General features: G+C 40.6%; 1 protein-coding gene across 2 annotated transcripts in view; it reads left to right on the forward strand.

The window, feature by feature from the left end:
* The first annotated feature begins 1,564 nt into the window (after positions 1 to 1,564).
* The window catches only part of TOX3 (TOX high mobility group box family member 3), a 219,666-nt gene continuing 206,206 nt past the window's right edge, over positions 1,565 to 15,024 (forward strand). Inside the window, exon 1 of one of the 2 annotated variants that reach the window (XM_075325730.1) lies at positions 1,565 to 2,320. In XM_075325730.1, coding sequence (XP_075181845.1) covers positions 2,222 to 2,320 — 99 coding nt within the window. In that variant the 5' untranslated portion in view covers positions 1,565 to 2,221. The remainder of the gene's footprint in view (positions 2,321 to 15,024) is intronic. The other variant, XM_075325729.1, reaches the window with a different exon arrangement.

Genomic DNA, 15,024 nt, shown 5'->3' on the forward strand with positions numbered 1-15,024 from the left:
TGCAGGTGAACAAAAAAAGAGGGAGGTTTCAAAAACCTTTCCTAGACAGACATCAAATGCATGCAACTTGGATGGCATATGTGTGCTCACCTTTCTTTTTTGCATACCAACTCATTTGTTACAAAGTTTGATTTGTTTTGTTGCTACAAAAAAAAATATTATTAATAATAATAATAATAATAAGAAATGTGAATAGAACCATAGAATGTAATGTAGTGTAACAAAAATGAGATATGTGAAAGAAGATTTAACTGCAACATAAATGAACCGAAAATGTCCCATGTGCATATACCCTTAAAGGGAACCTGTCACCAGTTTTTTTTGCCCTATCAGCTGCGGTCACCACCAGTGGGCTCTTATAAACAGCATTCTAACATGCTGTATATAAGAGCCCAGGAAACTGTGTAGAACATAAAAAACACTTTATAATACTCACCTAACGGTTGCTCTGCAGTGGATTTTGGTCAGATGGGCGTCTCCGTTGTCCGGTGCCGATGCCGCCTCATTCAGCCAACTTTGTCGTCCTTCTTCTGTCGCTGGGGTGCATGACGCGCCATACGTCATGCACACTCGCCGACATTGAGGTCCTGCGCAGGTGTACTTTGATCTGCCCTGAGCAGGGCAGATCAAAGTATTGTAGTGCGCATGCGCGGGACCGACAAGTGGATATGACGTAGGATGCGTCATGCACACAGGCTTCAGAAGGACGAAGAGGAGGTGCCGGCACTAGACAACAGAAACGCCCATATGGCTCAACGACATCGCAGCGCGACTATTAGGTATTATAAAAGTGTTTTTTATATTCTACACAGCGGCCTGGTCTCTTATATACAGCATGCTAGAATGCTGTATATAAGAGCCCACTAGTGCTGATGCAGCTTATAGGCTGAAAAACTGGTGACAGGTTCCCTTTAATCTTTTTTTCTGAAAAATGTGATATAAGATGAAATTATAAAAGTGGTGCAACTAAACAACTCACCATGATTGTGAGCACGACCATGTCTGGTGCAAGATCCTAATGTACAAGTACCGCAACCTTATGTACCCATTGCTGTCAGTTATATACTGTAAGTTTGCTATGAAACCTCTTGATTTGCTGATATGTGCACTCTATTGGTCTGTGTTCTCTACACATTGTTGAACAAGCAGCATTACACAATTATTTAGGTCCACAAAACATTTTATAGTACAACAGAGATAATATAATACTGGTGACCTATACATGTTAACAAACCCTCCATTGCGAAGACAAGTCACTGTGCATTAAAGCAAGATTACAGCCTACTGCATCATTGTTAGTTCATGCTGTGTGCTGTATCAGAACACACATACAGAAGAAAACATCCACCTTTCAAGAAAACAGGCAGGAGGCAAGCAACATCTTACTGGGGACTATATGACAGGCAGCAGATAGCAGCCCCAGCAGTGCACTCATGTCAGCCTGCTGGAGCCCAGCATCCCTGGAACAACAGTAGGTGCCTCCTTGCATCAGTATGTCCACACTATGTACACAGGAGCAGCTGTACTCAGTGGGAGTGGTGGAGGGAGGGAGGACCCAGCTCCTGCTTGTCATTGCCTATTACTATTCATTTCTCCCAGGGAGCCCTGCCAGCAGCAGCTTCTGTCTCTACCACTTCTAACTCCACTCTGCAACCGTTGGCTGCAAAGACTTTTTTTTTTGTTTTGTTCTTCAATAACCCCCCACTCCTGCCCCCTCCTTTTCTTTTAAACAGGCAGAGAGGTCATTTCATAGAAACTCATGTATCCATCATTGCACAAACCCTTATTGGTGGAATAAAGTCCTCTGGATCTGTTTGGAGTTTACTTTTGTTCTCTCTTATTAGTATGGTTTGACAGTGGGTTGTGCTTTTTTTTTGCATTGTTTTTTCTTTTTTGGGTGCTTGTGATCAGCTTCTGCTGTGGGATCTCCTGATCCCAATAACCCAACGCGTGGCTCCTTTGTGTATAGCAGCTGCTGTGCATCAATGCATAGGCAAGTCCTATGGTTTGGCTGCTTGCTTTTTTAAAAAATACAAGTCCTGAGTCTCTCTGCCAGAAGAGCCTGCAGAACTCCTTATCCTGGAGGAACGAACACCTTAACCCTCCACACTGCAACTTGTATTGTATCTGTACCTGAGAACTCCCAAGAACAATCTGAATGCTGCTGATCCACTACTACTCCTACTAGGACTGGTCTCAACTGCAACTTGACTACTTAATCATGGATGTAAGGTTTTACCCTGCAGCTGCTGGCAATGCCCTGACTGGAGAGTCACCCAATCTGGACTTTTCACAATGTTTAGACTACTACAGCTACAAGGTGATTGATTATTTACTCTTATTTATCACTGTCACTTTGTGTTTGTAAATAGTTACTTATTTATGACCGTTATTTTGTATTTGTAAATAGTTATTTATGACCGTTATTTTGTATTTGTAAATAATCACTTATTTTGACAGTTAATTTGTATTTTTAAATAATCGCTCCTATTTCTGACCGTTTGTATTTTTAAACCGTCAGTATTTGTAAATAGTCACGCTTTATTTGTAAATAGTCGATCTGATTTGTAAATAGTCACCGGCTTCTTGCCTCCTCCTGCTCCTCGATTGTCAGCTTCTGTGTCTCAGCTCCTGCAGGAACAGAAGAGACATGTCATGATAGAACAGCTTTGTAAGGATGATGTGTTGATAGTCCCCTTGCTTAAAGACAAGAAATTAATGTGGTTGTCTTTAAATACCTCATGGTATCACTGATGTGTCATCAAGCCTTCAATTAATGAGTGCTTACTATTAGTCACATTAAACATCTAATTACGAAATGATGTGGGTATACTGAGCTGCACATGTGCTAATTATGTACAGGGCGTTCAGTCTTTGTACTGGGAACTTTCTTGTTGAGGTTTTTTTTCCCCCTCTTCTAACATCCACCCATGGTGTCTACATGAGATGTATCCTAGCTCAATCCTTTGTCATAACGTTGCAGTGTTTTGACAACAGTATATTTGATGTGAATGGATAGACACAGTGTGGAATGTTTGACTTGTACTGTGTGCATATCCTGCCTCTTGTGCTATTGTTAGGGGGGGAATAAATTACTGCTTCATGTTATATCAGGATTATAAACTGCTCCTTTGCTTAATCACTTTTCATAACAAATGACAGCTGGCAGGGACTGGAGAGAATTAGGACTACATTATCTTATTATTCAAAACGAATGGGTTTTTTTTTGCAAGGGGGGCGGATATTGTGATTTTTCTTCTTTTTTCCATAGGGTTGTAGGTGTGCTGTGGATTTGGCTACTAGGGTCACTGAGTGGTTTTATGTATCATGATACTGTATGAATGGGCTTTATTTATCCTACAGTTTATTCTATTACAGAAGTTTATATGCTAAAAAAGTTACCATTAACTGTGAAAAGGCTTATTTTCTTATAAGGGGGGCAATATTTACACTTATTGACATATGACCAGTTATGTTTTACTTGTGACTGTTTCATAAGTAAAGTTTTGGGTCCTTCATAAATCCATCCCTTGGGGATTATGACCCTTCAGTGGCAGGTAGAACTATTTAGGAGACTGAATTAGTAAACTCATACTGTTTTATCTTGTTTTGCCATCAAAGCAGTAAATTTGGTAGCAATAGATAATTAATCAGTCAATTCAGCAAAATCAACAAATTGGTTTTTGGACTTTTTTTGGTTGGACTAAAAGCTACCAATCACTCAGAGTACTATTGAACATTTAATATCATTATTTATAAATAAATATATAAAGGAGATGCCATGCTTTATGTATATAGTGTCCCTTAAGTACTAGTAGAATTTGTAAAAAAATGAGATATATTTCTAAAAACAGTTGTTAAATTTACATTCAGGAGTGGAATTGATTGTGTTATGTCTTCAAAAGTTTCAGTAAAGCACGTGTGTGTGTGTGTGCGTGTGTGTATATATACATGTATGTGTGTATATATATATATATATATATATATATATATATATATATATATATATATATATATATATATATATGATATGTTTGTGTGTGTGTGTGTATAATATATTATACACATGCACTATATATATATATATATATATATATATATATATATATATATATATATTTCATAGTTACCACTGCTGTCTTGCAGTACTAAGGTCAATGAGGCCATGGAGTGCACCATCTACATGAGCTCAGCATCCCTGTTAATACATCACTTTTCCAACTTCCAAAAATACATTGGGGCCATTTGTCTTGATGTGGAATTTGTGCAGTGTCTGTGTTCAGGAAATTTAGCTGATGTAACAGCATTGTATTTACAGCATCACAGAGTATGTGGCTGTACGAGTCTGTAATTAAGCCTATAGAATTATATTGTGTTTACAATATACTGTTGGCGAGGGCCACCCCTTTAATAATGTAATTGAAGAAGTTCAACAGCGATCTAATGACATCTTCTAAACCGCCCTAATGACATCCCGGAGAATCTTTTCAGATTCAATTGTGTCTTATCCAGTTAACGTCATACCAATAAAGCTTTTTTCCCATTTTACCAGAACGCACACCCCCTTCTTATACCGTATCCAATGAAATTGAAATGTTCCCCACTCACTGCCTAATAGGAATGGCCCCCTACTGAGTGGCATTATTTCAAGGTAATTCATTGAAAATTCAATGAGGATATTTGTCTTTAGTGATGCAGCCTGTGTGACAAACACCACTGAGTGATAAGGATTGATGTCATTTTATATTGAATGGGAATACTTCAATGGGCACATTCTCGAGGCTGTTATGCATTAATCAGAGCAAAATATATCTGGGCAAGTCGAAATGTGCATGGTGGGAGGGATTATTTCTAATTAACTGATTTATTCTTCTTTAGTAAAAAATGAACACATATAAGACCAAAAATTACACCTGTGGTATGTGTGTGTATGTATATTTGTGTATTGATGTTACATATACAGCGGCACCCAGGTTCTTCTTCCAAAGCACGCATTTAGGCATCATCTAGGATTTGAACCGGCAACTTGTTGTAGCTCAACAGTCTGTCAGAGTCCATTGGATCTGTCTAGGACTTGAACCCAGGAGCTCTCGCACCCCAAGCAAGGATTATACCCTGAGACCAACGAGGAGAAGTGGCCAATGAGGAGAAGTCATTTAAAGAATAGTGTAGAATACAAAATACATAGGTAAAGCTGCTCCTGCGAAGAAGATAAAGAATGACTGAATTAACTTTTGGCCAAGAACTCTTTCACCAACTTCCCAGTACACAAATGTTTAGCTTGGCCTACCAACCTTGCAATGTTTAGGAACGGAACAATTTTATGGCCAGACACCATTGGTGGTTTAACTCTCGAGAAAATTAAGATACAATGTTATTAATTCAAATTACCTAATCCTTTTCAGGAGCCTCTGACCGATCTTGTTGACCAATCCCTACAAAATCTGTAAGCCTAGTCAATTATACTTGAGTATTTATAGGGGGCCTTTAGTATATAAACTATTTAGGAAATATACATCTACAATCTCTAGTAGGAATAAGAGTAGTATGATCATGGTTATTTACCAGCCATGAGATGGAAACACATCAGAGGTATGTCACAGCGGTAAAAATGAAATAAAATTCTCTACACTTTCCAGAGGCTTTCATACTATATTCCTTTCTCACTTAGTCACTAGGCCTCACGTTATATCATGACTTTGTGGGTCTTAGTGTTCACAAGAGTCACCCTAGATGCCCACATTTGAATGTGGAGAAGAAGTTTGCTCTTCCATTGTCTATTTAAAGGGGTTGTCTACTACTTGGACATCCCCTTCTCATTCCCCATGTTTTCCCCCGTTAGATAAAAAAGCTTCAAAACTTCTATTCTGGTGCTGTTCCGGCACTGTCTGCACTCTCGTTCCCAAGATTCACGGGAGATTGTTACATCACGCAAGCCCTGTGCCCAGTCACCCTTTGTCTTCACTCTCCCGACATCAAGGAAGAATACTAGAATTAATCAACATCAATACCACACTTTCCCTTGGGATCAATAAAGTGTATTGTATCGTAATAGGAAGTAAGAGAGCAGAAACAGCTCTGACTTCCTCTTGATTACTTATATGGCCGACGGTGGGGACAGTGAAGCTGGTGCTGTTTGGGCGCAGGGCTCATGTGATGTAACAATCTCACTTGAACCTCAGGAATATGAGTGCCAACATTGCTGGAACAGCACCAGCATGGGAGAGGAGTAGCATTTCCATTTTAACTCTGGAAAACATAGGTAATGTGAAGGGGTTGTCCTAGTAGTGGATAACAGCTTTAAGTGTGGGTTGGATGCAGCTAGTTCAAATCTTTTTGCTCATCTCTATTAATTGATCGTTTCAAGGGATCCCAGGTAAATATCTGTCCTTTTTTGAAGGAGGGTTTGGTGAAGTGGTCAAGTATGCACACAGTAACTTCATTTAAATTGGTTGGGACCGCTCCCGCATAACATGGCCAAGGAATATTGAGTAATTTGGTAATCAACATGCACTAAACAAGAACAAACAAATGCAGTTATTAATGTGATCTGTATCACCAGAAAGATTCCTGATTGGTTCTTGTTGAATGTAGGAATCTATACGTAGTGCGCTTTATAGTGCCATGTTGTAGGCATGTGACATCCAGAGCCTTCTATAGGCCCATATTGTTATGAACGTAAGCTTCTTTTCTTTTGGTATGTTCATGGATGTTCTAAAAAAAAGAATCTGGGTCTGAATCTAACCATCTACATGGAGTTGGCAGCTTCTCCCTGTGTTTTGTGTGTGTTTCCTATGGATACTCTATTTCCTCCAATGGTCCATGGACATACTGATAGGGAATTTGGATTTTGAGCCTCAGTAATGAGGATAAAAATGTTGCATGATATGTATATAAGCAACAGAAATAATATAGCTAATATAGGTCCCAAGCACTAATCTTTGGGATGATGACATTTTCATTTTGAACCCTACCTTGTAATTAAGTCCTCCTCTTTCCATTAGGGTGTTAGGCGGGCTTTGCACGTTGCGATATCGCAAGCCGATGCTGCGATGTCGCACGTGATAGTCCCCGCCCCCGTCGCAGGTACGATATCTTGTGATAGCTGGCATAGCGAAAATTATTGCTACACCAGCTTCACACGCACTCACCTGCCCTGCGACCATCGCTCTGGCCGGCGACCCGCCTCCTTCCTAAGGGGGCAGGTCGTGCGGCATCATAGCGACGTCACACGGCAGGCGGCCAATAGCGGCGGAGGGACGGAGATGAGCTGGATGTAAACATCCCGCCCACCTCCTTCCTTCTCATTGCAGCTGGGAGGCAGGTAGGAGATGTTCCTCGCTCCTGCGGCTTTACACACAGCGATGTGTGCTGCCGCAGGAACGAGGAACTACATAGTACCTGTCACTGCACCGGCATTATGGAAATGTCGGAGACTACACCGATGATATGATAACGACACTTTTGCGCTCATTCATCGTATCAAAAAGGTTTTACACACTACGACATCGCAAGTGACGCCAGATGTGCTTCACTTTCGATTTGACACCACCGACATCGCACCTGCGATGTTGTAGTGTGCAAAGCCGTCCTTACACTCGCTCTCTATCTAGCTATCTAATAAATATATATATATATAAAAAATTTAGTTCATATATATAATATATATATATATATATATATATATATATATATATATATAAACTAAATTTTTATGTATATGTGTATATATATATATATTATATAGGTGTAATAAATATATATATTATATATCGCTAAAGTGAATACACCCCTCACATTTTGTACATATTTTATTAGATTTTTTCTGACAGTTTGATACAATGTACAGTGTCAGTAGGCAGCTTGCATAGTGTAAATTTGGTACCCTCTAAATAACACAACACACAGCAATTAATGTCAAAACCACTGGCAACCAAAGTCAGTACACCCCTAAGGGAAGATGGACAAATTGTGCCCAATTAGCCATTTTTCTTGCCCGGTGTCATGTGATTCATTAGTGCTACTAGGTCTCAGGTGTGTTACATTTGGTTTTATCGCTTACACACTCTCTCATACTGGTCACTGGAAATTCAACATGGCAAAAGAATTGTTGCTCTTTATAAAGATGGCCGAGGCTATAAGAAGATTGCTACCACTCTGAACCTGAGCTGCAGCATGGTGGCCAAGACCATACTGTGGTTTAACAAGACAGGTTCCACTTAGCACAGGCCTCACCATGGTTGACCAAAGAAGCTGAGTGCACATGATCAACGTCATATCCAGAGGTTGTCTTTTCAAAATAGAAGTATGAGCGCTTTCCGCATTGCAGCAGAGGTTACAGAGGTGAAGGTCAGCCTGTCAGTGTTTAGACAGTATGCCTCACACTGCATCAAATGTTTGTGCATGGCTGTCATCCCAGAAGGAAGTCTCTTTTAAAGATGATGCACAAGAAAGGCCGCAAACAATTTGCTGAAGACAATCAGACTAAAGACATGAATTACTGGATTACTGGACCAACGTCCTATGATCTGATGAGACGAAAACAAACTTATTTTGTTCAGAGTGTGTCAAGCATGTGTGGTGGCAACCACGTGAAAAATACAAAGACAAGTGTGTCCTGCCTATAGTCAGGTATGGTGGTGGGATTGTCATGGTTTGAGTGCGGCTGGCTGTGAGGAGCTAAAGTTCATTGAGGGAACCATGAATTCCAACATGTACTGTGACATAGTGAAGCAGAGTATGATCCCCCTCCTTTCAGACTCTGGGCCACATGATATCGACCCCAAACACAACTACTGCCTTGCTAAAAAAGCAGAGTAAAGGTGCTGAACTGGCCAAGCATGTCTCCAGAGCATCTGTTGGGCATCCTTAACTGAAAGGTGGAGAAGCGCCAGGACTCTAACATTCACCAGCTCCATGATGTCATCATGGAGGATGGAAGAGGATCCTAGAGGCTTCTCTTAAGCTCTAGTGAACGCCATGCCCAATAGAGTTAAGGCGGTGCTGGAAAATAATGATGGCCACACAAAATAATGATACTCGGCACAATTTGGTCATTTTTGCTTCAGGGTGTACAAGCTTTTGTTGGCAGCGGTTTTGACATTAATGTCTGTGTGTTAAGTTTTATATATAAGACACCAAATTTACACTGTTATACAAGCTGTTCACTGACTATTGTACATTGTATCAAATCTTCAGTGTTGTCCCATGAAAAGATATAATAACATATGTGCAAAAATATGACGGGTGTACTAACGTTTGTCATATACTGTGAGTGTGTGTGAATACATATATTACTACAACAATACGGAAACTGCTACTTATATCTAAATTGTACACTACTGATAGAATTTTTTGTCCATTAAGGCTTTGTCCTTCTCTTAAGAAATGGTGAATTCTACTTAAAGGTCAGAACATGATCATAGGTCAGTAGTAATGACAGTAATTTAGCTTTTTTCAGCTGTGGCTAAGTATATTAAGTGTATCATGTGACAATGTATGAGCCGTCTGGAGAAATTGTAACAAGGTGATCAATCAATCAATCCTAGAAAAATAATGTAACTGGAGAAAACAGAATATTTTTTGACCAGGTGGAGATAGGTAAGGTAAAGGTGGGTTGAGAATGTTTTGATACATCCAAGAACATGGTAGATCAGCCTTTCCCATTCCCGAGCCTGAATCTTCAATATTGCATTGTTGATTTGTACAGTGATTGTGTAGCTAATTGCTGCACTGATCAAAGCTAAAGACCTATTGTCAGAATAGCAAGAAGCAACACACGCCAGGCTACAGGTTGATCACAAATCCTACATTTAATGAGATTAAGGTCAACTTCTGTCATCGCGCCCCATAGGCATCCCGTAGACAAGAGCCAGACTTTAATTGTACAGAGGGAACATTTCCTGGCTTGATGAATTTCTAAATCTGACATTTGTCAAAGGTTAGCGGTGGTTTTTATGTATTGTTTATAAAACGGAGCAGATTTAATACGATTAAGTTGGAAGAGAATCAAAGCTTCATCTAAATGTTGCGAAAATTGATTTTCTTTATTTTTTTATGTCGTAAATTTATTTGACCAAATTTAAAAGAAAAACCCATAAAATGTTCTTTTTAATTTTGACAGTTTATTTTAGACTTGTGGATCCCATTCCAATAGATTGGAGAATGATTGATAGAAATGGTAATCTACTAATATCTATACATTGTCGTAATGGCTTTCTTAAGATAACAGGGAGCCTTTACTCCAAAGGATGGGAGTCATGGGGCAAGGATGTAATACATATACATTAATCTATAATAGATTAGTAATTTTTAGATTTTATTTTTCCAATTCACAGCTAGAATTTATAAACATGAATAGGTTTTATTTGTTGACTTTCCATTGAATCCCATGAGGAAATTACAAACTATGAGTAGATGTTGTTAAACCATTAACGTAAAGAGGTTGGTCACTACTTTAACATTGATGACCTATCCTAAGAATAGGCTAACAATGTGTAATGGGCCAGGGTCCAACACTTGGCACCCCCACTAATCAGCTGTTCTCAGTGCCGGAGGCTGGAAATGCTCAGTTCTGGAACTTTTCCATCTTCTGATGGTGGCTGTGACCAGGTACTGCACATCTGCCTCCTATTCTAATCAATAGTAGGTGGTTGAGGAGTACCTAACTGTAGTCACTATCAGAAGATGGAGAACTTCTGGAACTTAACACTTCTGGCCTCCTATTCCCTTCTCAGACACCGAGCTTAGCTGATTGGAGGGGGCGCGGTGTGTCAGATCCTAGCCTATCAGACATTGGTGGCCTAACCTCATAATAGGTCATCAATGTTAAAGTAGTGGACAACCTCTTTAAAACTACAAGGTTTAAGTGCTACCACGGAACCAATACGCAGTGAGTCTTGTAAGGGGTTTTCTCACAATCAATTCCACACTATAGAGATAATAAAATATCACATAAGAAGTCTTCAAGTCCTCTGTTTAAATAAAGTAGCCCAATTCCACATCTATGAGGCTGTCAGAAATAAGCGCCAGTCCCATAGACTTCTAATGAAGCCACTCCATTCAAAGTAGGCAATGAAAGTCCCCTATTTTAATGATTTGTTGGGAACCCAACAACTAGCAACTTATCACAAAACCTGTGAAAAGGTATTGAGTTTTTGAGTAGTTCAGTGCACTTTCCACCTACTTGATTTCAATCTTCCTTCACCATTTTCTAGAGCAGTGTTTCTTCACTCCAGTCCTCAAGGCCCACCAACGGATCATGGTTTTAAGAATTTTCACAGTATTGCACAGGGAATAATTTCATCACCTGTGCAATACTGAGGAAATCCTGAAAACCTGATGTGTTGGTGGGCCTTGAGGACTGGAGTTGAGTAACACTGCTCTAGGTCCTTCTAAGTTAGAGCTGTCAATCAAGCAAGGGGGATGGAGATGGAAATCAAGTAGGTGGGAAGGTGCATTGAGTGGTTTGGCCATGACAAGGGTCTACTGAGCACCCGTGCTTGGTTGGAACAGTCTCTATGTGCTGACAAACTCATTTTAAACCCATGGTGCTCAAGATAATGAAACTCTTCAAACCCAACATGCCAGGAGTCATAGTTGTGCAACAGCTAGAGAATCATGGAAATCTGATCGTTCTGAGCCCATGTTACACCTGCCTGGATCCACAGACTCAGACGGGCTGTAATGGACAGGCTAGAGGGAAGCCAAAACTCACAGACTAATGGCAGAAGATGTAAACTGCCCAAGGCCAAAAAGACTAATGCACTGCCAGGATGCAGCAAGACCTCCATTAAATGGAGACATCACAGGTGCAAAGGGAGATGGTAGTAAAATTGCACACTTGTGGCTTGTATAGGTCACTGTTCACACATGCAGGAACACAGTATCTGGTATGCAGCCTATTAGTTACGCCCATCACAGTAGATGCAAGCGGGCTGCGCCAGTACTAAATATGTGCCCCATGCAGGGACAGTGAGTATAATATGCAAGGCCTAACATAAAGAGGCCTGGCTGCATCCTGTATAAAATAGGGGAGCCACTCACCAAGCAGGACCCCCAGAACCCTGAAACCCTTTAACCTCTATACAGGGATTTGGAATTACACAGGGCCCTGGAGATCACTACCTGTGGAAGGCTGCAGTCTGAGAGAGTAATCGTTAGGCAGGGTCAAACCAGGAATTGTGGAACAGGGACAAAATCGGCAAGCAAGGATGTAATCCGAAACAAGCAGAGGTCAAAACCGGATCGGGCAGCGAGGTACAAAAACAGCAGGCAGGAGGGTAGTCAGGAAACAAGCGGTAATCAGCATACACAATCACAGACCAGGACGAAACAGGAGCCAGAATTTTCAGAACTATCTCTGGCAGAGATCAGCAGACAGGAGGGGCATTAAAAAAGGAGTGGTGTCTTCCCATAGGCTGTAGCTGAATGATGGTACTTAAGCTGGGAGACACCCGCCACCTACAGTCAGCCAGTGGCACTGCAGATCCCCATGAAACCTAAACCAGTGGATGAGCAGAGCCTGCGCCCACCGGCACCGCTGGATTCGACTCCTCTCCCATCACTAGCACTATCCACGGCAGGAACACGGCGTCGCCTGGGGATCGGAGTAGAAGTCGATGGAGCGGACTGCGGTGGTGACGTAACAGTCCATCAGTCCAAAAATATATTAGTCCAGTTTTATAATTGTATTCATACTCAATAATTCCAAAGTATATTGTTACTTACGATATTATGAGTGGAAGGTTTTTTGACTTTAACAACATCTGTTATGCGACAAGCCGGTGCCTGTTCACATTTTACATGTTTGACCGTTCTCAAATCTTGTGCATCACTGATGTAATAAAATGGGTCATCGCCATTTCCTTGACAAATGAGGTTTTCTGTGGAGTGAAAAGGTGAGAGGTCAGCCTATTACATTTTGATATATGTACGCTATGCAATCATCAGATACAACTATTTCACATTAAGACCCCATTGTATTTTATTCTACTGACTAGTGAGGAATATAATGAGAGAGCCTTCCTTAGGCTACCGCGTGAAATGCTGACCATCGCAGTTATGGTAATTGTTGGGCTGCAGAGCTGACTCATCAGTTTGCTGATGTTGGCAAAATTGTGATTGTGTAGCTTTATCAAGACTTTAATATTATATTCTGTTCTTATCTCATGTAAAATATTTTAAAGGAATATGTCACTAGGACGGGCCTTTAAATTGGGACATGTGTAGTTGACCTGATGAATTTAAATGACCGAGAATCGTTGTGATGGCCAAAGAGGTTAATATGAAGAAGCCATCCATCCATCATGTCCTCAGCTTATATCTTTCACCGTTATAACCCCCTCTGATCTGTGGGGACTACAAGGAACCATTTATTGGATTGAATGGCTTACACAGTTTATTATTCTTGTGCACTCATTGAAAGGAATATTCTTTAGTTTCTCTTTTTTTTTTTTGCCCTCTTATCCTTAAAATATTCACTTGAGGGCACTTTATGCAACCCCATTCATTAGCATGTCTAGTCTTAATGATGTGCACCTGCCGTAGATTCCTGGTGTGCAGAGGGAGCTATAACACCTGGAACTTAGTCCTGGTGCATTGTATTAGAATTGGGTTACATCATGTTCCCTTCATGAGCCACTGTCAGGACAAATGAAGGGTCTGTTCTTTGAAAAGACATGAATGACTGGGGGGCAGCACTTCCCAATGCTATCAAATAATGCAAGAATACAAAATATTATACACACATCAGCATTATAATTTCAATTGGGCTTATTGTAGCTGAAGTGATCAACCAACTGAAAGTGTAGACAAATTGATGGGGGGAGTTTAATATGTCATTCTATGACCATAGACTCTTAACCCTCCGTCACATACAATGTCGGTTCTAACGAGTTCACATACAGTGTAACTGTCAGTCGCAGGCTAGAAAAATACCTATAATATCTAATGTTTGCAATTTCAGTGCTCTAAAAGTGATCAGTGACCTTCATAGGTATGTAATAAAAGAGACTACACATAATCGGGTGCAAAAAAACCCCATTTACTTAACATAAAACTAATAACTCTGAAATACAAACATTTCAAATCTCCCGCCAAATAGTCCCCAGTTCAACTCTGTCAAAAAACTCTACAAAGAAAATTTATGGAAACAAACTTAATTTTAAGGTATTAAAGTACTTAAGTACTATTAAACACATATTCAATCAGAATTAGATCCTGAGGTTTCCCCAGAAAAATTACACTTGCAGAGCATGTGATAAATAAAAACATAAAATACCAACCTTATTGAGTGTGACGTGTTCACATACAATGAGCCTGAGAGATTAGCGCAGTTATATCTGTCCTCCTGAAGCTCTGCAATCCAACTGTGGTATGAGGTTTCACAGAGCTGCTAGGGACAGGAGACTACCTGGAGGGAGGGGATTTCCTCACAATCTGGTGAGGAAGGAGAAATGAAAGTAAAAGAGATGTGCCTGTCAGGCCTATTGTATGTGACGGAGGGTTAAGGAGATTGGGCCCATGATCTTCTAAGGTACCAGTTTATGCCCTTGAGCTCCTAAGGTGCCAGTATCGACATTAAGATTCTTAATGTGCCAGTCTGTACCCATAAGGCTCCTAAGGTGTCAGTCTGTGCCCATAGGCTTCTATGGTGTCAGTCTGTGCCCATAGGCTTCTATGGTGTCAGTCTGTGCCCATAGGCTTCTAGGGTGTCAGTCCGTGCCCATAGGCTTTTATGGTGTCAGTCCGTGCCAATAGGCTTTTATGGTGTCAGTCCGTGCCCATAGGCTTCTATGGTGTCAGTCTGTGCCCATAGGCTCCTAAGGTGTCAGTTTGCAACCATGGGCATCTAATGTGTGAGTCTATGTCGAAAGGCTCTTAAGGTGTCAGTCTGTGTCCATAGGCTCCTAATATGCCAGAATGTTCTCATGGTCTTCTAAGGTGCCAGTCTGTGCTCATGGGCCCCAAAGGAGCCAGAATTTGCTCATACGCTCCTAAGGAGCCAGTCTTTGATCATAAGCT

This window comes from Anomaloglossus baeobatrachus, chromosome 10 (genome assembly GCF_048569485.1).
Source record: "Anomaloglossus baeobatrachus isolate aAnoBae1 chromosome 10, aAnoBae1.hap1, whole genome shotgun sequence".
NCBI lineage: Eukaryota > Metazoa > Chordata > Amphibia > Anura > Aromobatidae > Anomaloglossus > Anomaloglossus baeobatrachus.